The following is a 26227-nucleotide window of genomic DNA, read 5'->3' on the forward strand; positions in this document are numbered from 1 at the left end:
AATCTGCAATTCTGCTGAAATGTTGATGTCATTTTTGTTTAACAATCCAAAGACACACCTCTCTTTTGTGCTCCTGAAGCAACATAATAATTGGGTGAAATTGTTTATTACTTGGTAATTTAATTACAACCTGCTGAATTAAAATGCAACTTTATCTTAAAGTGCTCTTTTGTGCCCTAGAGTGAATGTGAAAATGAAGAGCTGGATAAAGAGCAAATAATGGTTAATGAGCAGGTGATCACTGAATATGACTTGATATGATCCAAAATTAATAGATGTTTCTGTAATATTTCAGAATTCACTAAATTCGATATTACTCGTTGTAGGACATACCGGAGGTGGACAGTTGCGAAAAGGAGGCACTTGCCTATGTGTCTGGCTGGGTCGCACGGAAAGTGGCTCAAGAGCCATCAGTGAGAGAGTGTGGAAAATGTGAAAGTTTGCTCGTGCGGACAAATGATGCCGAGCACAACTACCACGCTCTGGCGGAGGATGATGCCTTCATTTCAAAGAAAAAATACACCACCACATCTAGGCTATTTCAGCCATCTTCCTTACTAAAGGAATGTATTTGTAAATGTGAGGGCGTCATTAAAAAGATCCCCCCCAAAGCATTGTGGTGTGTTCGCCGACCTCCACCGCATTCACCCTGCCCACTCAAATGCCATCGAAAAGGTGGCCTTAAACAAATACGTGATGTGCAGGATGGGGGCCGAGCTCAGAGCTCGCAACCAAGCTTCACACAGTAAAAAAAAAAACGACACCACAGCACAGTAAGCACGGTCAAAATAAATACTCAATTTGTACAACTATAACTGGTCTGCATCTTCATTTAAGTTGTTCCACACAAATTAGGTATTTAACTACAGTTATCAGGAGTCAATTCGATTTTACGTTTCTGCTTATTGTTAACATTAGCTAAGTTAGCGTTAGCTATGTAGGAAAGCTGGCTAACTAGCTACGCCGTACCTTGATAACACAACATATTTTGTGTCTTTTACTTAGAATGTAAGGTAACATATTTGTGGTCGATATAAAATGCTTTAACTACCGTGGTAGTCTGGTGCCTTCGCTTTGTTATCACCCTCTTCCATGTGGATTCCATCTGATCTTGCACACACCACAACTCGCTGTCGCCAAATCGTCTCCGCTGTTGCAAAACCTCAACTATGCACATGCGTCAGTGGAACCAGACGATAGGCTTAAATGTTTCCCGGCTTGACTGTTAAAAGCAGATGATTGGCTTTCCAGCGGGAGGGGCGGGACATGTGCATACAACCGCCATCTTTGCCGTTACGGGTTTTCCTTATATAGTTGTATTGAGGATTGAGGAAGTGGCATGTCTCTTATATAAATTGTCTCTGGTTATACTTAGCATCGGTCTGTTATCAAGAATTATTACATGGCTTGGTTGAATTCTAATGTAGAATGTAGAACTGCTAAGCATAACACACCATTGCCATGAAAAACAGAGTGTTGCTATGGACGCAAGATTCTAACCGTAGAGACGGAACGGACTATTTTCTTTTGCGGAAGCAATACAATCGTTTTTAAATCAATAAACTCGTTTTGAAATCAATATTTTGTGTCAAATAATTGATTTATTTGGTAGGTAGCCATGTAATAAGTGGGATAATGTAGAGCGAGGCGGTTGTTATAGCGAATACAACCCTTTCAGGCTGATTCAAGTCCTGATCAGCCTGTCGGGGTTGTATTTGCTATAACAACCGCCTCGCTCTACATTATGCCTTACATAACAGACCGCTTTCTATATTACAATTCAACCAAGCCATGTAATAAAAGTTACCTAACAATGAGCAACACATTTGTTACAGTACTTGTCAATCTGTGTTACACATAATGTTAATAAAATACAACAGTTCCAAAAACCTTCACTTTTATAACGTTTTAGTAAATGTTGAAATGAACATTAACGAAGATAAATAAATGCTTCAGAAGCATTTTTCTTGTTAGATCATGTGGTCAACTAACGTTAATAGTATTCATGTAATGACTTATGTCTATTGATATATAATGCCTTTGCTGAGATTTCCGTTCATGTTATTACATTTCAGAAGACTGTAGCTGAGCCAGCAGAGGTGGAGGTCACCATCATCGGGGTCTTGGAGGGAGACGGAGGTGCCACAGTTCTGCTGTCTGACGCCTTCGAGGAGTACAGTGTCCCTGCAGCTCTACACCTCGACATTGCTGTTGATGACCTGCCAATAAAGCTGAAACTATCACACAACAATAGTGTAGTACACAGCATTGAACCATTGGAGGAGCTTATGGAGGAAGTTTTTGAATGAATTTGACTGTTTTTTGTTGTTGTTTTTACTAGTTCAATTTTTAATTCGTTTTTTATTATTCATGAATTGTTCATTTTACAGTTCAATAAAATGTGTGTTATTTTTAATACATTGTGCTTTAAGTGTTTTTTTCTATGCATTCCATAAATGTAAATGAAATAATCATTAGCCTAAGTCTGATGCGTTTTATCACCTCCCTACCATAAACATAAATCATAAATTCTTAATGTTGCTCTGATCCTACTTGGTAGCTTTAAGATCAGAGCAACATTAAGCATTTATGATTTATGTTTATGGTAGGGAGGTGATAAAATGCATCAGACTTAGGCTAATGATTATTAGCCTTAAATGTTAGTCTTAAAAGTTGTATAAGCAATAAAGAAATAGAAGATTAATTACATAACATTAATTAATTATAACAGTTAATTGTATATTTATATAATACTTAATAGAGAAGTAATGTATAGATATATACACTTTTTTCTTTTTAAAGAATAACAAGTGATGTTTTAACATTGTGATAACATTTCCTCTAAACAAACGCTGATGACAAACTCAATTCCTGGAGGGCCACAGCCCTGCAGAGCTTCAACCCTAATTAAACACACATGATCTGATCAAGTCATTCAGGCTTATTTTGAAAACTGCAGTGCTGCGTTCCAGTCCAAAATTGTCATGCCCTTCACTCGCTAACTTCCCTCTGTCTCATGATTGCGTACAGAGAGGCCTTAAAAACTGCTAGATCTGCTTATTTTTCAACCCTATTAGAAGAAAATAAACAAAACCCAGGTATTTATTTGAAACAGTGGCTAAACTAACGAAAAATAAAGCTTCAAGCCCAGAAGTTTCCAAGCAGCACAGCAGTAATTACTTTATGACCTTCTTTACTTACAAGATTGATAATATCAGGGATAAAATTATAACTATGCAACCGTCTACTACAGTATCGCATCAGGCAGTGCATTTTAGTCTCCCTGAGGAAAAATTCGATTAATTCATTGCTATAGGAGAGGAAGAATTTTCTAAACTCGTTAAATCATCTAAATCGACAACATGTATGTTAGACCCTATACCGACTAAGCTATTGAAAGAGATGCTTCCAGAGGTCACAGATCCTCTTCTTAATATCATTAATTCATGTAAAGTTTTTAACATACTTAGTACCACTAGTACATCTTCCTGAAAAACATAAAGCACTGTTTATTTAATTTGTATTTTTGTTCTGTTGTATTTTTTGTCAGTTTTGTTTGTAATTAGTTTCTTCGTTCTTATTGTATTGGTGACTGTTTACTTCTGTAACTGTTTTGAGGACTTTTTACTTACATTAACTGAATTACATACTAAAAACAAGCTGGTTATGATTAAACCGCTTGTTAAAAAAAACGCAACTTGATCCTACATAATTAGTCAATTACAGGCCGATCTCGAATCTACCTTTTCTGTCAAACATACTAGAAAAGGCAGTATCCTCAAAACTATGTAACTTTGTAGAAATAAATGGTATCTGCAAGGATTTCCAGTCAGGATTTAGACCGTACCATAGTACTGAGACAGCTCTCATCAGAGTCACAAATGATTTGCTCTTATCATCCGATCGTGGTTGTATCTCTCTATTAGTGTTACTCAATCTTAGTACTGCATTTGACACTATTGACCACAACATCTTTTAAATAGACTCGAAAATTATGTTGGCATTAGTGATATTGCATTAGTATGGTTTAAATCATACTTATCTGACCGTTATCAGTTTGTAGCAGTAAATGAAGAGATGTCTTATCGATCACAAGTTCAGTATGGAGTATTATTGGACAAAAAATGTCCTCACGTAATAACCTAGAATACTGTCTAACACTTGATGGCTGCTCTGTTAAGTCTTCGTCGTCGGTTAGGAACCTGGGTGTGCTCTTTGATACCAATCTTTCATTTGAAAGTCACGTTTCTAGTATCTGTAAAACTGCATTCTTCCATCTTAAAAATATATCTAAATTACGTCATATGCTCTCAATGACAAATGCGGAACAATTAGTTCATGCGTTCATGACATCAAGGCTAGATTATTGTAATGCTATTATGGGTGGTTGCCCTGCACACTTAATAAACAAATTACAGCTGGTCCAAAACGCAGCAGCTAGAGTTCTTACCAGAACCAGGAAGAATGACCATATTAGCCCGGTTCTGTCAACACTGCATTGGCTCCCTATTAAATATTGTATAAATGTTAAAATATTGCTGATTACTTACAAAGCACTAAATGGTTTAGCTCCGCAGTACTTGAGTGAGCTCTTAACGCATTATACTCCTTCACGTCTATTGCAATCTCAAAATTCCGGCCAGTTGATAATACCTAGAATATCAAAATCGACTGCTGGCGGTAGATCCTTTTTCCTATTTAGCACCAAAACTCTGGAACAGTCTTCCTAACATTGTCCGGGAAGCAGACACACTCTGTCAGTTCAAAGCTATACTAAAAACACATCTCTTTGGCCTAGCATACACATAACACATTATAAACTTCTTTAATTCAATGTTAGGCTGCATAGATTAGGTCAGCCGGAATCAGGAACACTCCCCATAAATCCTGATGTACTCGTTACATCATAAGAAGAATGATGTACGCTAATACTACGCTAACATTAGTCTCTCTGTTCATCCTGAGGTTTACCGCAGTCCGCCGGATGCAGATCTGATGAAGGACCTGCGCCTGGACACGATGACAACGCAGCCCTGAAGTGTCAACTAGTCTCTCCCCTGTGAAGGCCCCTTTCTCCTTCCCTTTACCTCTGTACAGATAAAACGTTGTGTCAAAATAGTTCCGGTTCACTCGGTTCACTAACATACTCGGAAGCGATAAATAATTCTGTATTATACATTTTTAAGGTCAGACAAGTCATTTGGTGAGGTCTTTGTAAAGAAAGACTACATGCCTGCGCACATATATATTCAAACCCGCATAACTATAGACTAAACACGCAATACAAATGTGCACCCCGTATATATATATATATATATATATATGTATATATTATTTTATTTTTATTTATTTTTTTCTTCAAGGCTTGCACCTTGGAACCTATTTCAAGATTTGCGTTCTCAAGCCACCAGGCACTGTTGTTGTGCGAATGAGCGGGCCGGAGCGCGTTAAGGGTTATCTGTTAGAACGGTGTCGTGTTTGCAGCCCCTAAGTTAATAACTAATGATCTTTTCAACGGAAGTGAATCAATCTAAACGAACTTTAGCTGGACAATAACTTTATTCTTGAGCTGCTGTAAAGCCAAAACAATCTCTGTTACTTTAATTTCCTATTATCACTGTAAAGCTGCTTTGAAACAGTCCATATTGTTAAAAGCGCTATAAATGAAGATGACTTGACTTGACACGTCGCTGCGTTGCGCTTCTCATCCGGTGTGCGACCCCCTTTAGAGTTAGGTTCACACATTCCTTATAGCTTTGAGGGGATGATACATTATAGCATGGACTTTGCACAACATATTCACTACCCCAGTGATCCCCTCCAGTCAGGTCCGATGTATTTTAAAACACTGTAGAGTGTTTTTGTGGAGTTTTTGGTGTAGCATGTGAGGGCTTGTCAAAACAGGTCACTTTCCTGTTGGATGAATCCATGCAGACTGGGAAAGGTAGCAACTGTGTTATTAGCCTTTTGCACCATTACCTTGAGAAATATGGACTGTGTGAAATGCACATGCATCTCCACGCAGATAACTGTGCGGGGCAAAATAAGAATTATTGGTTAATTATGTGGTATCTTTTGTGGCGTGTCTCGGCAGGTCGCCATGTGTCAGTCACAATAAGCGTCTTTCTTGCTGGTCACACAAAGTTTTGCTTTGGACTCTTTAAAAGAAACTTGAGGAGGAATAAAGATGACTGCTTGGATGATATTGCCCAAGTAGTTCAAAGCTCCAGTGCATCTGGTGTCAATGTACCATGTCTTTGTGGTAAAGAGGACAGTACTGTTCTTGTACCCATGTATGAATGGAGCACATTCTTGGGTTCATATTTCAGAAAATTAGACAGCATTAAAAATGATTATTTTTCATTCAGTAAGGACTCCACACTGGTCACAATAAAAAAAAAAAATAAAAAAAAATAAACAGTGACAAAGACTTGGGCAAAAATGACATAACTCTTGACCCAAATGCATTGCCTTGTCAACTCCATCCAAAGGGTCTTGATGCTAAAAGGCAACAATATCTTTGCAATGAAATAAGGGAATTTGTGAGTGAGGACAAACAGGACTTTGAGGATGAAGCATTGACGTATCGCAGCAACGTTCCAAAGCGGTCTATGTATTTATTATGTCAGACATTGTTAGTGCCAGAAGATCTGCCCTGCAAATTCAGATTTTTACTTTGTTTTTTTGTTACAATTTTTGTTGCACAAAACTAATGTGAAGCTGAAAGCTGCTAATATTGATCAGGGGTGGCTCATCAGGGGAGGCACAGCCTACCTAAGATTTTTAAAATGGGAGAAGTTTCTTTGTAATTTCACCACTCTAACACACGGACGTGCCAAATCTGCCGATGTAATTACACCTGCTAATAGATAGAGAAGGGGAGGCTCTTGTGCCTCAGTTGGTAAAAAAAAATAGCCAATCACCATCGAGTGTTTCACTTTCAGCGCTTTGGAGTGTTGAGACAAGCTACATAGCAGGCGAGGCTAGCCTCCCTTGGCATATCAACCAATCATCGAAGAGACGTAAATTACGTGATGTTAGTTTGAACTGCTACCACTGCGCTGAGAAATAATATATACCAACAAGAATACTCAATGCCTAAGCTGGATATATAGTCTACAGCAGTCAGCTTCACTAAATGGCCCAAAGCAGTCTTTTAACACGCACATTTAATGGCGCTTTTTCACTGCATGGTATGGCTCACTATGGATGTTTGCTTCAAGTGATAGGCTAGGTGAGTGAAATTATATTTGTATTATATTACTGTATGAGTGTAATTTTCTGTCTAAAAGTGACCAAAAAGCCATTTCAAGTAGTTAGGCAAATAATAATAATCATCATCATCGTCATCATCAAGCACGGCAGGGGGTCACCAGACATTACAATTTAATGTGCCTCCTCTATTTTAAAACCCAGGAACCGCCACTGATATTGATAGAAGTACAGTGTAGTTCAAGCACAGTTAATTGTCTAAATGCTGCACCATAATATATATTTTATTATATGTTTATTTATTTGAGAGAAATTTTATTTAGATGTTATGTAAATTGTACTGTTTTATTACTGGTTGCAACAGTGTTGACAGATGTTTAATTATTTAAAGACAGAACTATAGTTCCCTTTCGAATCATTTACTCGTATTGCGTCTTTGCTAGACGCTATGGGGGAAACTCCTTTTCTCTGAATTTTGAAGCCTTTAATTCAAAAACGCAGTGCCACTGCACAGCCATAACAGTGCAGCAATCTGAGCGTGTCTATTGGCTGGTCAGTGGGAACTGCATGAACATATGGCAAAGCAGCATGTTTGCATGAGCCAAGAGACAGTTTCACCATAGGAATCAGATTTTTTCTCCATCAGCAACGAACTGACCTATTTGATTGAGCCCCATCGAAGGACCCCAGTCGTTATCAGATTGGAGCCGTTAGCCGTTATCCGGAGGCTCCGACCACAGTCCGAGCCCCCTTTTTTTGCTGGGCATAACTTGCCCTTCCCTAGTCCTATCACCTAGGGACCCTTACCCAAGCGTCCCAGGCTAAGGCTAGAACATGTCATTCTGCTCACATAGTATGCGTGATAGGATTGGTCCCCCATAGCATCTCGCAAATACGCAATACATGTAAACGTTTTGAAAGGGAACGTCTCGGTTACTTACGTAACCTCGGTTCCCTAAGATAACGGGAACAAGTATTGCGTAGACGGCTGTGCTATGTCGCTACAAGACTGCCGTTCGTCGCTTCAGTCGAATTAAACCTGATTCCTATGGCGAAAATGAGCTGCTTTTATAGGCAGATGTCCCGCCCCTTTCGGCGGGCTCTGCACTCTCTCGGCGGGATGCACCACGGTTGGCTCGCGCGGACATGCTGCTTCGCCATAGGTTCATGTTGTTCCCATTAACCAGACCATAAGCGCACTCAGATCGCTGCAGTTATGCGTTTTTTTTAATTAAAGGCTTCAAAATTCTGAGAAAATTAGTTTCCCCCGTAGCGTCTAGCAAAGACGCAATACTCGTTCCCGTTATCTCAGGGAACCGAGGTTACATAAGTAACGGAGACGTTGTTCAATAAACCACTCTTTAATCAAACAAATTCCACTGTTGTACTGAAAACATTCCAAACGGGGACTTCAAAACCGAAGTATGTACCGAACCATAATTTTCATTTTCCTAGTGCTATGGAGTTATTTTCATTGTATAGTAGCCTACCCAGTAGTAGTCGTAGTAGTACTTTATTTTTCCCCATAGGCTTTTTTTTTTTTTTTTGTCAGCGAGTTTCTTAACATGGGCATTTCTAATACATTTCTAAAATACAAAAAAAAAAAAAATAACACAAATACATGGGCATACAACACTAAACAAAAACAGCAAAAAAATATGTATAATTAAAAAAATATATATACATCTTCCTTTATACCTTTACTTGTGGCAGAAATAATTTTTTGATCAGATGAGTGTCTGATATGGACCACATACACTCACCGGTAGGGTTGCAAGATACGGGACAATCTAAATATTTTGTACTGTATCACACAGTGTATGTCATTTCAGTGTCTGCAGTTAAGAATGTGTATAAAAGGTTCTCAGACATAAACATTTGTTTTGCTTAAAAAAAAAAAAATTGTAATGTTATACAAACACACAAACCATCATTCAAAATAATAGCATTTATCTGAAAAAGACTATACACTATGGTTACACTAAGTTTGGGGTCAGTAAGACATTTTTATTTTTGGAAAGAAATTTAAGAAAGTAATAGCCTGCTTTTATTCAGCAAGGACACATTAAATGAATCAAAAGTGATAGTAAAGACATTTATAATGTTACAAAAGCTTTCTATTTCAGATAAATCTCTTTTGAATTTTCTATTCATCAAAGAATCCTGATCAAAAAAACAGTTTTAAACATTAATAATAATCAGAAATGTTTCTTGAGCAACAAATCACATCAGCATATTATTCCCTCAGTAGATGCATGTTTTCTTTCATGGCTGGATGTTGGACTCATGAACAACAATCACGTTGTTTGGCATTCGCCGAAACTGATTTGCCCGAAATCAAAGTGAATTGGTGGTAAGGGACAAATAAATGAGGCCCAATATACGGGACGTCCCGGCTAATACGGGACAGTTGGCAACCCCACTCCCCGGCCACTTTATTAAGTATACCTTGCTATTACCCGGTTGGAACCCTTTTGCCTTCATAACTGCCTTAATTCATTCAACAATGTGCTGAAAATATTCCTCAGAGATTTCGGTTTGATTTTGGACATTATGGCATCATGCAGCTGTTGCAGATTTGTCAGCTGCACATCCATCATGCGAATCTCCCGTTCCAACACATCCCAAAGCTGCTCTATTTGTTTGAGATCTGGTGACTGTGGAGGCCATTTGAATACAGTGAACTAATTTTCACGTTCAAGAAACCAGTTTGAAATTATTTGAGCTTTGGGACATGATGCGTTATCCTGCTGGAAGTAGCCATCAGAAGATGGGTACACTGTGGTCATAAAGGGATCGACACGGTCAGCAACAATACTCAGGTAGGCTGTGGCAATTAAAATATGCTTTATTAGTACTAAGGTGCCCAAAGTATGCCAAGAAAATATCCCCCATTCCATCCTGAACCATTGATACAAAATGGGTCCTTGCTTTCATGTTGTTAAACGCCAAATTCTGACCCTATCATCAGAATACCACAGTAGAAATTAGACTCGTTAGACCAGAAAACATTTTTCCAATCTTTTATTATCTAATTTTGGGCTATTTTCCATTTGTAGCCCAAGTTTGTTGTTGTTAGTTGATAGGAGAGGCACTCTGTGTGATCTTTTGCTGCCGTTGCCCATCTGTTTCAAGATTCGAAGTGTTGTGTGTTGTGTGTTCAGAGATACTATTCTGCAGACCTTGGTTGAAACGAGTGGTTAGAGTTACAGTTGCCTTTCTATCAGCTCCAACCAGTCTTGCTATTCTCTTGACATCAACTAGGCATTTTAGCCCACAGATCTGCCGCTAACTGGATATTTTCTCTTTTTCTGAGCACTCTCTGTAAATCCTAGAGATAGTTGTACATGAAAATCCTAGTAGATTAGCAGTTTCTGAAATACTCAGACCAGCCGGTCTAGGACCAACAACCATACCACGTTCAAAGTCACTTAAATCAGCTTTCTTTCTCATTCTGATGCTTAGTTTGAACTTCAACATGCCTAAATGCACTGAGTTGCTGCCATGTGATTGGAGGATTAAAGATTTGTGTTAACAAGTAGTAACAAATGAACCTAATAAAGTGGCCAGTGAGTGTATAAAGGTCATGTGAACAGTCTCACGACAAATACACATTGAGAAGAAAATCTGATTTGGCCCACATTCATCTACGGCGGCTTGACCGTAGCCTCAATTTCACACAGATACGCATTTGCTGGTGCGATTTTAAATTGCTAAACCATTTGAAACTCTTTCCACACAAAGAACACGAATAGGGTCTCAAATCTGTGTGACTTTTCAGGTGTATCTGTAAGTATAATGGCAAAATAAAAATTGTATTACACTGATCACAATTCAGTGTCTTTCCTCCAGAGGGAATTTGGAAATGACGTCTCAGGTCTCTTTGATTTGTGAAACTTTTCTCACGCTGAAGACATGTGAAAGGCCTCTTTCCATTGTGAAGTCTCGTGTGAGTTTTAAGCTTTCTTTTATTTGTAAAATTCTTTCCACAGTGATTGCACATGAAAGGCTTCTCTCCAGAGTGAGTTATTACATGATTCTTAAGGCGATTCATGTCTCCGAATCTACTTCCGCACTGATGATATTTAAAATAGTTCTCTCTTGAGTGAATCCTCATGTGCTTATTAAGGTTTTGTCTTCCTACAAAACTTTTCCCACACTGACCACATGTGAACGGCTTCTCTCCAGTGTGACCTCTCATGTGGTCCTCAAGGGTCACTTTACGTGCGAAACTCTTTCCACACCTACAACATTTGAATGGCTTTTCTCCAGTGTGAATGTGCATGTGATACCTAAGGCCTAGTTCCCGTGTGAAGCTCTTCCCGCAGAGTCTGCAAGTGTAAGGCTTCTCTCCGGTGTGAATTCTCATGTGCTTTTTAAGGTTTCCTTTTTGAGTGAAACTCTTTCCACACTGTTGGCAGGTGAATGAGATCTCTCTAGTGTGGATTCTCATGTGAACTTTAAGGTTTCCCTTTTCACTGAAACTCTTTCCACACTGTTGGCAGTTGAAAAGGTTGTCTCCAGTGTGAATTCTCAAGTGGTTTGTAAAGTTTCCTTTTTGAGTGAAACTCTTTCCACATTGCTGGCAGGTGTAAGGCTTCTCTCCAGTGTGAATTCTCATGTGAACATTAAGGTTTCCTTTTTCATTGAAACTCTTTTTACAATGTTTGCAGGTGAAAGGTTTCTCCCCAGTGTGAATTCTCATGTGGACTCTAAGGTTTCCACGTTGATCAAAACTCTTTCCGCACTGTTGGCAGGTGAAATTCTTTTTAATTCCTGTCTTTTTAGTTCTTTTCCGTGAGGTATTTTCAATCTGTGTAGATTTTTTTCCAGTCATGAAATCATGACGTTTCTCATAATTATCTTTCTCTTCCATTTCCTTGGAACTCTCCTCTTTCAGCGCCATCAGGTCTAAGATGAAAAAAGACAAATACAAGTTGACACCAGTTTTATGGCACAAAACAAAAGACATCAGAATATTTAGCATCAAAACCAACAACATTTAGGCTATATACCCCATCTTATCCCGGGTTTTCCGGGTGTCCCTTGGTGAAGGACAAACACGGTCATTACACACAGCACAAAATAACCTGCCCATGTAAACTGCAAGTCCAGTACTGACAATAAAGGCATAGTTACAGTTTGTAAAATTACCTAATCCTATTTATACAGAAAAAAAATAAATATTCATTGTCAGTACAGATCATAAAACAAAGTGCTTAGAACTATTTTGTATTTAAAAAATATGTATATTTATGTGTAAAAAGTCAGTGAGTGAATGATTTGTAAGTTAGGAATAAAATTAACAACAAAGTAACATTACATAGAAAATAGGGATGCACCGAAATTTCAGCTGCCGAAAATGATCGGTTTGATCGAATTATTAATCTTTTGGCCGAAAGAGGGAAAAAGGCAGAAAATATGCCACCCCGCTCCCTCTGTGTTCAGCGATTAGGTTTCACTCTGACTCAGCATGTTTTGTGACTTTGCGAGCAGCTCCGCTTCCAAAAGATGCACAACTTCGAAGCGTGTTTTGTGTGTGCGCTGTGCTCTACGCTCCGTGTTCATAGCGCATTCTGCTCAATGTTCCGCTGCAACCTCCGTGTGTGTGTTAAGCGCTCTGCTCAGTCACTCACAGCCCAAACGCATGTACCATTCGCGCTCACTCACCGGAAAGGCAAAGTCTGGACTTTTTTCTGTTTGCAATAGCCCTACTGTGCTGTAAAATGGTGTGAATAGCCATGCTGGGCAACGCTGTTCAAGTGACGCCATCCTCTTGATCCTCTCCCTGCTATCTGCTCACATGCTCTGATAATAATAGCTTTTTTGGACTACTTTATTTTGATAACAGGTCAAAAAATAAATCTGTTAAATCTAATTCTGCAGCACAGAACTGAATAAAGAATAATATATTGATATACCCTACTGATATTATTATAATGATATTTCATATTTTAATATAGGCCTATTTTCTGTCCAATTTTTGTGTTACTTGAAATAAAAGTGTGGTTATTTTATTGGCTTGATTTTGTTTTTATTCAGAGTCATTAATTTTTTATTACAAAGTTTAATAAGAATACATTTAAAATAAGAAATACATTTTTGGTACAAGTGCATCCAGAATTTTCGGTTTCAGCCCAGAATTTTCATTTCGGTGCATCCCTAATAGAAAAAGCTGCAAAGTTCTGCTCATATGTTCTTAAATGATGATTGACAAGACTGTCAAGAATGATTAGACTCCTCCAAAACCTATATCTGGAACTTCATTAACCCCTTATATATTCAAAACAATAATATCTTTACAACAATAAAAACCATAAGTAATATTGACAAACTATATATCATTTGAAAGCTTATAATCTCAAGTTTTAAAATGACTTTAACAAATTACAGAGGAGCAGTAATTTATCAATTTGCAACAAGAATATTTCATACTCATTAGGCATGTTCAGGCCTTTATTTTGAAATAGCGATGAACATGAAAAATAATGAAAGATTGGTAGAATCCTCAGTTTGTTTCCACCAACTGTTTTTGAAAATGTTTTAAATAAAAAGAAAAAAAATTATGGATTTTTGATGTGGGAGCGAGCTATAATGCACTTAAGTGTTTTTTTATGCGTTTATTAGAGGTTGAATTCAAATCAAATACTGCCAAACCGCCCATACTACTTCTGAATAGGATGTCTACTTCATAAATTGCATGGAAATTATGGAAATATTTGGCTCAGATCAATCAAACCATATATGGGAATGGAAGCGCCCTTATGTGGTCAGTAATGCAGCTTGGATGTCATCTAATGAAAAAGTTTGGTACTGCCCCCAAACAAAATCTTAATGAAAGCTCATTTTTGAGATATCAATATAAAAATTGGAACACAAATTGAGATTTTTGGCTTTGATTTTCTCTCAGGTTTAGAGTAAAACATGTTTTCAAAAATATATATCATATATAAAATATAAATAATTATATTGTTATTTTGTACATTTCATAAACTCAAATTTTTGAGTAACTTTTTTTCTGTTTCACTTTCATCATTTATAATTTAACCTAACTTCTACTATAATCTCCCAAATGTCTTCTTTAAAACAAGACCAACCATATGTCTATATTCCAAAGCATTCTTGAATTATAACCATTTAAGTTTGGATAGTGATTTTCATGTCGATGCAGGAAAAAAAGGGGGGTGACGGTTAAGGGGTTAAAGTCCACCTGTAGTCAGTAATTTTATCCCTTAACACTAGAACTACCGGAATTCCATAACTACTAGAACGACCACAGCGGTCATTCTTTGACGTTCATATGGCCATACTGAATGTCATTTTCGTCATGTCATATCTACATTTGAACCTTCTCTTTAAGTTTTCCAATGCTTTTAATTCCTGTCATCATGTTATGAGGTCATCGCCATTAAAACAAGCACAAAAGAAAGATTGCCCCGACAGGTGCTGCCTCTCTATGTGAGGAAAGTTGTGCGTCAAAAAAAATTTTTTTTCACCGCACTCACCACGTGAATAGACATGCAACAAAGTTAGGAAACGTCAACGCTTCATACCATTTAGTACAGCCCTGTTTGTAAATAAGTTCAATAATCAATACAAAATTTAAAAATAAATGGATCTACAATGTTACGATAGGTAATAATAAAGATCAGGACACAAAAATTTAATTCAAATGAATGTGAAAATGTATTTTCCAGCCTAATTGATAAATATTTTCTTATTTTCTTTGTACAATAAAAACTAATCTTATGATACAATAACTTATAACATATATACAATAACAAAAACACTACCTGGCTATATACATTTGAATACATTGTAAAAACTTTCATGGACACGTATGCAGCACAATAAACACAAGAAAAAACATGAACATTAGCTAAACAAGAAAACGAACTGCTTTAGAACGATTTGTTTCAGTGAACAAAAAATATTAACGAACAAAATCAGGTTAACACGTTTTCCTCCAAGTGGGCTTATTTGTACGGCGCAAACACCCCGCATCATTCACTGATGCTTACGCACAGTCCACACAGGTAAACACCGCCTTTCGTGTGCAGCTCCCACACACTACTTTGTGACATTTGGCACATGTCTCCTTAGTTTTTTTTTGCAGTTCCTCCTTTACTTGGCACTGCCTTCTCTCCATCTGCTGCTGCTCCTGCTCTCAATGGCGGGAAATGTAGCGGACTTATGATATCTATAATGCGTGCAGTCAAAATGACTGCAATGGCCATTCTAGGTAGAAATAGTCAGAACTGTTTTGTGATTTTAATAAAATAACAGTGCCAGAATAAAATATACACATATTTAGGAAAAGTCAGAGTCCTACAGCCACATTGATTTTATTTTAACAAAGTTATTACACTGTAAAATTTAAAAACGGTCAAAATGACTGCCTTGGTAGTTCTAGTGTTAAAACTCAGCTTTGATCATCAAAATTACATATTTAAACCTTTTTTTCCTTTAAAAGTTTAGAGACATTCATTTTAAGGCATGAAGTTTTCTTTCAGAGCATGATTGTAACTACACCCTTGCTTCATTTGGTATACGCAGACCCATTAATATGTAAATTAGCCCCCCCCCTGCACTCACTCACACCCGCTCAGAATACCTGATCCTCTTGCTCAACTTAACTGTAGTAAACGCTGCACAATGGCAAGTGGAAATACTGGTGTAACGACTGAGTCAATAAGACACAAAACTATTTAGGACTTTTTAGAACTTCATTTAACTCTTAGAAATGAAGCACACCCACAAAAGAGACATTTAAACATTTAGGTCGATTACAATGAATTATAGGCATATCATTAATTATTAACAGTCTATAATATGTCCGAACACTGCAATAATTCATCAATGAAAATTAAAAACAGCTTTATTTCAAAAACATTGTTTAACAAATTAATAAAAGAGGCGAAGTGTACATCGCAGGTGGCTTGGAAGAAGTGGGTAATGGTTAATCCCTTTTGCAACACGAACTGGAGGTAAGCAACAGTAATTTGTAGCTAGTTTGAACTACAGAACTTAAAGATCTCCCTCTTTTCGTTTTTATTTATTTCTTGCTGCAGATGAAACTTCTGTTTTCGAGCAGGCGCAGTGAGGGAAAAAACACTGAGTTTAGGGCAATCGGTTCGTAGCTCTGCTTCAACTGTGCGATATAGTCACGAGGAGCGACCAAAATTTCTAACATGCCAGAAATTCATCCGACCATCCGATTGCCGGTCGGGAGAGGTTAATCGAAAAAGCTGAAAATTGGCCCGACCTGAAAAAGAGTCGCACAAGTCAGAATTTGGCTCAAAATCGGACGAATATCGCAGTGTATGCCCGCCTGTATGTTACACACTCCACATTCCTGATCGCCATCTTGAGTCAGACAGCAGCCTTCTAAAAATCAGCATTCGCTGAAACGCTTTAAACAACTTCAGCATCAGTGGAGAAAGGCATGTAGTTCATCATAACATCGTAAATTACATTATATACACTCACCTAAAGGATTATTAGGAACACCTGTTCAATTTCTCATTAATGAAATTATCTAATCAACCAATCACATGGCAGTTGCTTCAATGCATTTAGGGGTGTGGTCCTGGTCAAGACAATCTCCTGAACTCCAAACTGAATGTCAGAATGGGAAAGAAAGGTGATTTAAGCAATTTTGAGCGTGGCATGGTTGTTGGTGCCAGACGGGCCGGTCTGAGTATTTCACAATCTGCTCAGTTACTGGGATTTTCACGCACAACCATTTCTAGGGTTTACAAAGAATGGTGTGAAAAGGGAAAAACATCCAGTATGCGGCAGTCCTGTAGGCGAAAATGCCTTGTTGATGCTAGAGGTCAGAGGAGAATGGGCCGACTGATTCAAGCTGATAGAAGAGCAACTTTGACTGAAATAACCACTCGTTACAACCGAGGTATGCAGCAAAGCATTTGTGAAGCCACAACACGCACAACCTTGAGGCGGATGGGCTACAACAGCAGAAGACCCCACCGGGTACCACTCATCTCCACTACAAATAGGAAAAAGAGGCTACAATTTGCATGAGCTCACCAAAATTGGACAGTTGAAGACTGGAAAAATGTTGCTTGGTCTGATGAGTCTCGATTTCTGTTGAGACATTCAGATGGTAGAGTCAGAATTTGGCGTAAACAGAATGAGAACATGGATCCATCATGCCTTGTTAGCACTGTGCAGGCTGGTGGTGGTGGTGTAATGGTGTGGGGGATGTTTTCTTGGCACACTTTAGGCCCCTTAGTGCCAATTGGGCATCGTTTAAATGCCACGGCCTACCTGAGCATTGTTTCTGACCATGTCCATCCCTTTATGACCACCATGTACCCATCCTCTGATGGCTAATTCCAGCAGGATAATGCACCATGTCACAAAGCTTGAATCATTTCAAATTGGTTTCTTGAACATGACAATGAGTTCACTGTACTAAAATGGCCCCCACAGTCACCAGATCTCAACCCAATAGAGCATCTTTGGGATGTGGTGGAACGGGAGCTTCGTGCCCTGGATGTGCATCCCACAAATCTCCATCAACTGCAAGATGCTATCCTATCAATATGGGCCAACATTTCTAAAGAATGCTTTCAGCACCTTGTTGAATCAATGCCACGTAGAATTAAGGAAGTTCTGAAGGCGAAAGGGGGTCAAACACAGTATTAGTATGGTGTTCCTAATAATCCTTTAGGTGAGTATATATATATATATATATATATATATATATATATATATCTCAGATATCAATTTCTGGTTGAGTTGACACAGAATTACCCATTTATGTTTACCTGTGCATGCATTTACTATAGATGAAAAAAATTTAACATTGCATTGATTCATTCAGTTTGTCTTTTTATTTCAAATTTTTCATTAATGTACCAGCATTTCACTGCAAAACAGAAGTTTAATTAATATTTTGATTTGAAGGTATCAGTGCATGTCAGATCACAAACCAAGCCATGAAGTCCAAGGAATTGTCTGTAGACCTCAGAGACAGGATTATATAGAGGCACAGATCTGGAGAAGGGCACAGAAAAATTTCTGCAGCATTGAAGGTCCCAGTCTCTTGAATATCCTTTACTCTACTTCCCATAAAAAGATCCCAGAGTTAAGCCACGTTTCAACCGCAGGAACTTTCCCCAGTGGGATTTCTTGTTTTATACTCTAAAGAGATTTGGAATTAGCATTGAAGGTCCCAATGAGCACAGTGGCCTCCATCATCCGTAAATGGAAGAAGTTTGGAACCACCAGGACTTTTCCTAGAGCTGGCCACCCAGCCAAACTGAGCACTCCAGGGAAAAGGGCCTTAGTCAGAGAGGTGACCAGGAACCCGATGGTCACTCTGACAGAGCTCCATCGTTTCTCTGTGTAGAGAGAAGAACCATCTCTGCAGCACTCCACCTGTTTGGCCACTCAGTAAAAAGCACATGACAGCTTGTCTAGAGTTTGCCAAAAGGCACCTGAAGGACTCTCAGACCATGAGAAACTAAATTATCTGGTCTGATGAAACAAAGATTTAACTCTTTGGCCTGAATGTCAAACGTCATGTCTGGAGGAAACCAGGCACCGCTCATGCGACAGGTAATTTGGTGCCAAAGATGCTTCAACAAAGTGTTGAGCAAAGCCTGTGAATACTTGTGTACTCAGAATACAATATAATTTATGTAATTTTTTAGTTTTAATAAATTTGCAAAGATTTAAAACAAACTTCTTTAACGTTGTAATTATGCATTATTGTTTGTAGAATTTTAAGGAAAATAATTTAATGCATTTTGGAATAAGGCTGTAATATAAAATGAAATAAAATAAAATAAAATGTGGAAAAGGGGAAATGCTGTGAATACTTTCCGGATGCTATCTGTAAGTGCAATGTAAAAAAAAAAAAATATTATGCTTACCACAATTACATTTCTTTCCTCCAGAAGGAATTTGCAAATGACGTTTCATGTCTCTTTCAGAGGTGAAACTTTTCTCACGCTGAAGACATGTGAAAGGCCTCTTTTCAAAGTGAAGTTTCATGCGAGTTTTAAGCTTTCCTTTATTTGTAAAAATCTTTCCACATGAAAGGCGAGAAGCCAGTGTGAGTAATTACATGATTCTTAAGGCGATTTATGTCTCTGAAACTACTTCCGCACTGATGACATATAAAACAGTTCTATCTTGAGTGAATCCTCATGTGCTGATTAAGATTTTCTTTACATCTGAAACTTTTTCCACACTGACCACATTTGAATGGCTTCTCTCCAGTGTGAATTCTAATGTGGGTCTCAAGGGTCCCTTTACGTGTGAAACTCTTTCCACACTGACCACATGTGAATGGCTTTTTTCCAGTGTGAATGTGCATGTGATACCTAAGGCCTAGTTCCCATGTGAAGCTCTTCCCGCAGAGTCTGCAGGTATAAGGCTTCTCTCCGGTGTGAATTCTCATGTGCTTTTTAAGGTTTCCATTTTGAGTGAAACTCTTCCCACACTGTTGGCATGTGAATGAGCTCTCTCCAGTGTGAATTATCATGTGCTTTTTAAGGTTTCCCTTTTCACTAAAACTCTTTCCACACTGTTGGCAGTTGAAAAGATTGTCTCCAGTGTGAATTCTCATGTGCTTTGTAAAGTTTCCTTTTTGAGTGAAACTCTTTCCACATTGTTGACAGGTGTAAGGCTTCTCTCCAGTGTGAATTCTCATGTGAACATTAAGGTTTCCTGTTTCATTAAAACTGTTCCCACATTGTTTGCAGGAGTAAGGTTTCTCTCCTTTGTGAATTCTCATATGGACTTTAAGGTTTCCACACTGATCAAAACTCTTTCCACACTGTTGGCAGGTGAACAACTTTTTAATTCCTCTCTTTTTAGCTGTGTAGCTTTTTCGTGATGTCTTTTCAATCGGTGTAGACTTTTTTTCAGTCATGAAATCAAGTTTCTCATAATGATCTTTCTCTTCCATTTTATTCAGCGCCATCAGCTCTAAGGTGTAAAAAGACAAATACAAGTTAACAACAATTTAATGGCACAAAGCAAGATATCCAAATAGTTAAAAACATATAAAGCATCAAAACCAACATGTATGCTATATACTAGGGCTGCCCCTAATTGTCGACTAAACGTTAGAAGACTAGAAGAGGCTTAGTCGACCATAAAGTTATTATTTGGTTAGTCGCAGAAAAAAAGACCTAATTGCAATGTCACGCAGTCCGTGAGGGACGGGTGGTTTAAAGGCGGGTCCATGTGGTAATTACAGAAGCCATTTCATCAAACATGGAAAGTATGGAATGCCACAGGGCTCAATATTAGGCCACAAAACCGCCTTGCCCACTAAGCCTTGTCGAGTAACATAACATTTTGTGGGAAAGTCATATGCACATCCCTGCACACAATGAGTCTTGCAGGCAAACCAGGCTGACTTGCTAAAAGATCTGGAAAACTAAATTGTGGCAAGGGATTAAACCAGGAGGTGGTTTTAGATCTCTGCCGGGCCACAAAGCTGACAGCCCGGGCCATTGGCCATTCTATGGATGCGATGGTTGCCACAGAGCACCACCTGTGGCTCAATTTACCTGGTATCAAAGAGAAAGACAAGGCAGTTCTCTGTGACGCTCCAATTTTTCTTTCTCGTCTGTTTGGCAACGCAGTAAATGCAGTTGTCGACAGATACCAAGAGGCCAAGTGAACTAAGAAATTAATCCCGGTTAGAGCCGGCAGCCAGCTCATCCAGCTGCAGGAGGAACAAAAAGCGAGCGTGGCTGACTGAGATCCTCCTCAAAGAGATTGAGGGGCTGGGCAGCGAATTCAAGCTCAGCCATCCAAGGTGAAGTTCGATCTAAGGACAGTAATCTCTTCTCTGACGGTAAAGAAAAACCCTTACTCCCTTTGGACTGGGCTCCTGGTGGCAAACCTTTTTGTGGGGGTCTGGCTACACCAAAACGGAGCCAGATGCTCTGCAACAGCCTCAAAGGGTGCTCCTGGTTATTCCGCTACCAGTGATGTTTTGTGAAGTTGAAGTACTCAGCGATTGATCCGGCCAGCTTGTTCAGGGGTTCCCTGCCAATGCATTGTTTCAGGGCCATGAGCAGATCGATCCTATCTAAAAAATTATCCCTCTGCTAAATTCAAAGTACTCATAAAGGACAGGGGGATGTGTCCAATATTATACGTGCCTTATACTCTGAGGACATACAGAATCAAGATGCTAATGCTCAAGCTCACAAATTCAATCTGAGGATTGGTTTGTGACAATAGATCTAAAGGACGCCTGGTTTCACATTGAGATTCAGCCAGAGCACAGGAAGTTTCTCAGATTTGCTTTCCTGGGTGAAGTTTAATAATATTGAGTTCCTCCTTTAGGTCAAGCCTTGTCCCGAGTTATAATGGGTATGCGCAGAGGTCTCCATTCCATTCAGGTTCAGCTCTAGGGGCTTGTTGTCTTTAAAAATCTCTATTGACAAATGCCTCTCTCAAGGGCTGGGGTGCGGCAGTTGATGGCTGCCCAGTTCAGGGTTTTTTGGAGGGGTCCTCATATCTAATGGCACATAAACTGCCCTTAGATTGAGGACAGTATATCTGGCACTGCATCACTTTCTCGACCAGTTGAGAGGCTACCATATATAACCAAGGTGATTGCATCCTCGTTTCAGACAGGTGCAGCAGATCCTACTCTGGATATATCCAATATTTCTCTTTTTGACAGCATTCAGGGACATCTTGGGGAAAATATCCCATCGAGGCAGTGGCTGCGGCCCATGGAATGGCAACTCCATCCACAAGTGGTGTAGTTGATGTGGCAGAGTGGAAATCAGGGCTCCCAACTTAGTTGTCAGGTTCGACCACTAAAATCAAATTGAACCTCTTGACGCTCATTGTCCCGACCTCGCTCTTGACATCACTTTGTTTACATTTACTATATAGAATACTGTCTAAAACTTTTAATAATGATAAATTCAGATATCAAATACATAATTTGAAAGTTCTAAGGGTTTAGTCAATTTATGTTGTCTGTTTTACGATATAGATGCCCCAGCAACAGTAATATTGTAATTTGTGTCAGGAGTGCAAATGACAACATGCAAAATCAAAATGGCACTTCATACCTTTGTTATGAAATAGCAGGATGAATCCAATCAGTCACACTTGGGAAAAATGTCCATGACAAGCGTCCATTGAAAAACATCCAACAGCACTTTGTCCACAAAAGCGTTAAATTCATAAAATATTGATATTTTCCATTGTTACGTCAGATTTCGCCTGAACGATCTGCTCTCCATCATCAGTCTTCAAGACATTATGCAATCTGAGGACCGTTTATGTTGTAAAACTGTATACGATCGTATACATTAGACTCTCACAAACAAAAGAGGCCACTTTCAACGTTTATTTTTCAAAATAGGGTGGTCGAATTATTTAAAACATCCAAGCAGCGCCGTCGGGTTTTGTGAAGTTTTGAGAGGCATTTGGTTACGTGCCAAATGAGAGAGTTACGCCAGAACCCATAAAATATAATTAAGCCATATATCGGTTTATTCTGTTTTGCGATTTTCCACAAATTAAACAATAACCTATTCAATGAATTAGCCTGTTCCTCTGGACATGTAATCTCTTGTGTCTTTTTCCCAAATCGTCACTCACGTTTACTTTCGGAGGGATACTTTCTTTTGTTCACTTTTAATCCCTGTATTCACATCCTTTACTATGGCAAAGGAGAAAAACGCCATCTCGTTAGTTTCAATCTTTATCTCACGTCCAATTCAATTTTTACAGTTTGTGCTTGTTGGACGGGGTATAAGGCAGGTCATTTATTTGTATATCAGTTTTGTTTTTTTCAGCAGTGCAGCATCAGCTAGCTATTCATATCTTGCTTGTGTGGAAGCTAAAATTCACTATTCTGACCTTTTACAATCAGTGTTCATTGCTTTGGAACATTGGAAGAAAACACAGAGATATTAGACAAGAGGGTGGTTCTGTTTTACTCGTGTCCCACAGTCATATAAAAGCGCAGAGCGTGATATATGATGAAACATTTGTCTTTGTGGGGAAATATAATTAAACTTGGCTTACTTCCAAAATTTCATGTAATTTCTATTGCTTTCCATGTTAATGACTTTGCCCATTGTTTTTTAGTTATTTTAATGCACTTTTAAAGTTTGAATCAAATTAAAAGCTTAATTTCAGCAACACTGTTGATGGTTGGCCTTTTAACACTGCAGCCTTTTAACACTGCGGTAGGGTGCATCACCAAAGTGATGCACCCTACACAAAAGGGGGCCACACACCGAAAAAGTTTGAGAACCATTGATATAGTGCATCTATGTAAACTCAAACCGCAGCACAAGTGAGTGAATTCATATGCCGGTGATATTCTATTCAAAATATCAAACATTACAGGTTGATTATTTTGCACTCCTGACATAAATTAAGAAATTGTTTTATCATAAACAGTGATCAAATATCGAAGCTGGAGTCTTTAATCTTTCTCATGATACGAACAAGAAAGAGTGTGATGTTTTAAAGTACAGTGAATGTTGAACAACAATAATCTGGGGCCATCTGCGATCTTTGAACAAAGGGGTTAAGATGTGTTAGGGTCGATTGGATCACAAGTAGACGAGGAAGACACATACTTGTTTTACACCTGGTGTCTTAATTCATCTCTTTTGTCCACCTTCAACCACTTCTGTCGGAATTTCTTCTAGGGGAGGGTCTATGTACGGGTTTTTTCCAGATCTTTCGATCTAATGGACAAAATAAGTTTGCGCAATTTACATATAAACATGCCAAGAGACGACGGTAAAACATACAGAGAGCATCAGCTTTAGATCCTGCTCTGATAGCCACAAGACCACGGCAAACACTGTGACTGCGTGTTAAAAATCAGGAATTGTACAAGAACATTGTGCTTGGTTTGTTTGTTGGGTCCTCAGACGTCAACGTTTTTTTGTCGGTCATCTTGTCTGGTTAGCCCGTTTCCCACAATGTTTACGTATTAGGTCAGTAGGCGGAGAGGTGGTGTTATTTTGTGGCTGTTTGTACGCTTATGATACGAGCGTCTACACAATGAAAGCAATCCGGTCTAATTTGTTTTCAACTACCTCTGGAAGTGGTCAAAAGTGGACAACCTCAAAACATTTTAGACCCTGTTTACACCTGTATTTATCGCTGTCCACTTGTGATCTGATCGACCAAAATGCATCTTAATACCAGGTGGAAACAGAGCCTTACAACCCCCTACAAACACCTTGGCAATAGAATCGCCATTGGCTAGTAACTAATAAATAAATAAAAGAAATTAATAAAAAATGTATATATATAATATAATATAAATAAGGGCTGTGAAAAGATTAATCGCATCCAAATATTTTAACACATCTATGTGTTTACATAATATATGTGTGTACTGTGTATGATTATTTTGTATATATAAATACACACACTTGCATGTATATATTTAAGAAAAATGTGTTATTTATATATAAAATATTTATATTTATAAATAATATAAATTACATATAAATATATACAGTATATACATGCAAATATTTCTTAAATACATGCATGTGTGTATTTATATATACAAAATAATGATACACAGTACACACATTTATTATGTAAACAAACTTTTATTTTGGATGCGATTAATCGCATATATATGAACAACAATATATATATATGCACACACACACACATACAGAACAAAATGATAAACGCAACACTTGTTTTTTCCCCCATTTTTCATGAACTGAACTCAAAGATCTAAGACTTTTTCTATGTACACAAAAGGCCTATTTCTCTCAAATATTGTTTATAAATCTGTCTGAGACTGTTTCTGACAGTTTGTGCAGAAATTCTTTGGTTATGAAAACCGATTGTTGCAACAGCTCCCTGGGTGGCTGGTCTCAGATGATCTTGGAGGTGAAGATGCTGGATGTGGAGGTCCTGGGCCGGTGTGGTTACACGTGGTCTGCGGTTGTGAGGCCGGTTGGATGTACTGCAAAATTCTCTGAAACACCTTCGGAGACTGCTTATGGTAGAGAAATGAACATTCAATTCACGGCCAGCAGCTCTGGTGGACATTCCTGCAGTCAGCATGCCAATTGCACGCTCCCTCAAAACTTGCGACATCTGTGGCATTGTGCTGTGTGATAAAACCACATTTTAGAGTGGCCTTTTATTGTGGCCAGCCTAAGGCACACCTGTGCAATAATCATGCTGTCTAATCAGCATCTTGATATGCCACACCTGTGAGGTGGATGGATTATCTCGGCAAAGGTGAAGTGCTCACTAAAGGCGGGCGTACACGGTGCGAGTTCGGACACTCGGGAGGTCGTGAGATATTGCACACGTTACGAGTCAGTTAACCTGGTAATCGTGTCAAAGCAGCTGGTACACGGCATGACTGTCCTGCACAAATTTGATCCCGAGCCGGTGGCAATCACGTGAGCTTTCGCGCTAAACAGTACCGGAGCTTTCAATGTTGCAGGCAACTATAGCTTCAGATAGAAAAATGACAGAAATGTGTGTGCAAATGATTTGAGTTGAAAAGCAGAGAACAGTAGCCATTCCTTTCAACAAAAAAAAACTTGTATGAGAGAGAGAGAAGAGTGAGTGAGTGAGTGAGTGAGTGTGTGTGTGTGTGTGTGCGTGCGCGTGTGTGTGTGTGCGTGCGTGACAGTGTATGCGCACGCTGTGTGGTTGCTGCCACTGAGGTATAGCCTCATCGATCTAGCCCGTGACGTGGTTGTGTATGATTTGGCAATAGGGGACAGCATATACGCTGGTGAAAATCGGGCCGACTCCCCGAATTTTTTTAACATGTTTAAAAATTATTGGGAGGTCGAGAGGTGCTCGTAACATGCTCGGCTCGTAATTCCTCTCACACGTTGCAAGCCGCGACCATGCAAGCATCACTGATTTCCACGCAATCATCTGCGAGCTCGTAAAACAGCAAAAATTGTACCATGTACACCGCCTTACAGTTTCAGACAGATTTGTGAACAATATTTGAGACAAATAGGCCTTTTGTGTACAT

The 26227-nt window shown here is 38.7% G+C and overlaps 1 protein-coding gene and 1 long non-coding RNA gene across 2 annotated transcripts in view; both read right to left on the bottom strand.

Annotated features, from left to right (window-relative positions):
* The window catches only part of LOC311289381, a 174932-nt gene that overhangs the window by 39239 nt on the left and 109466 nt on the right, over positions 1 to 26227 (bottom strand). The window lies entirely within an intron of this gene.
* Positions 9125 to 26227, bottom strand: part of LOC311289048 (uncharacterized protein) — a 32720-nt gene continuing 15617 nt past the window's right edge. The window contains exons 3-4 of the mRNA XM_084406800.1: positions 19378 to 20175; positions 9125 to 12123 (exon numbers count right to left, since the gene is read on the bottom strand). Coding sequence (XP_084262926.1) covers positions 10856 to 12123; positions 19378 to 20175 — 2066 coding nt within the window. The 3' untranslated portion in view covers positions 9125 to 10855. The remainder of the gene's footprint in view (positions 12124 to 19377; positions 20176 to 26227) is intronic.

This window comes from Rutilus rutilus, assembly GCF_951802725.1.
Source record: "Rutilus rutilus genome assembly, chromosome: 4".
NCBI classification, from domain to species: domain Eukaryota; kingdom Metazoa; phylum Chordata; class Actinopteri; order Cypriniformes; family Leuciscidae; genus Rutilus; species Rutilus rutilus.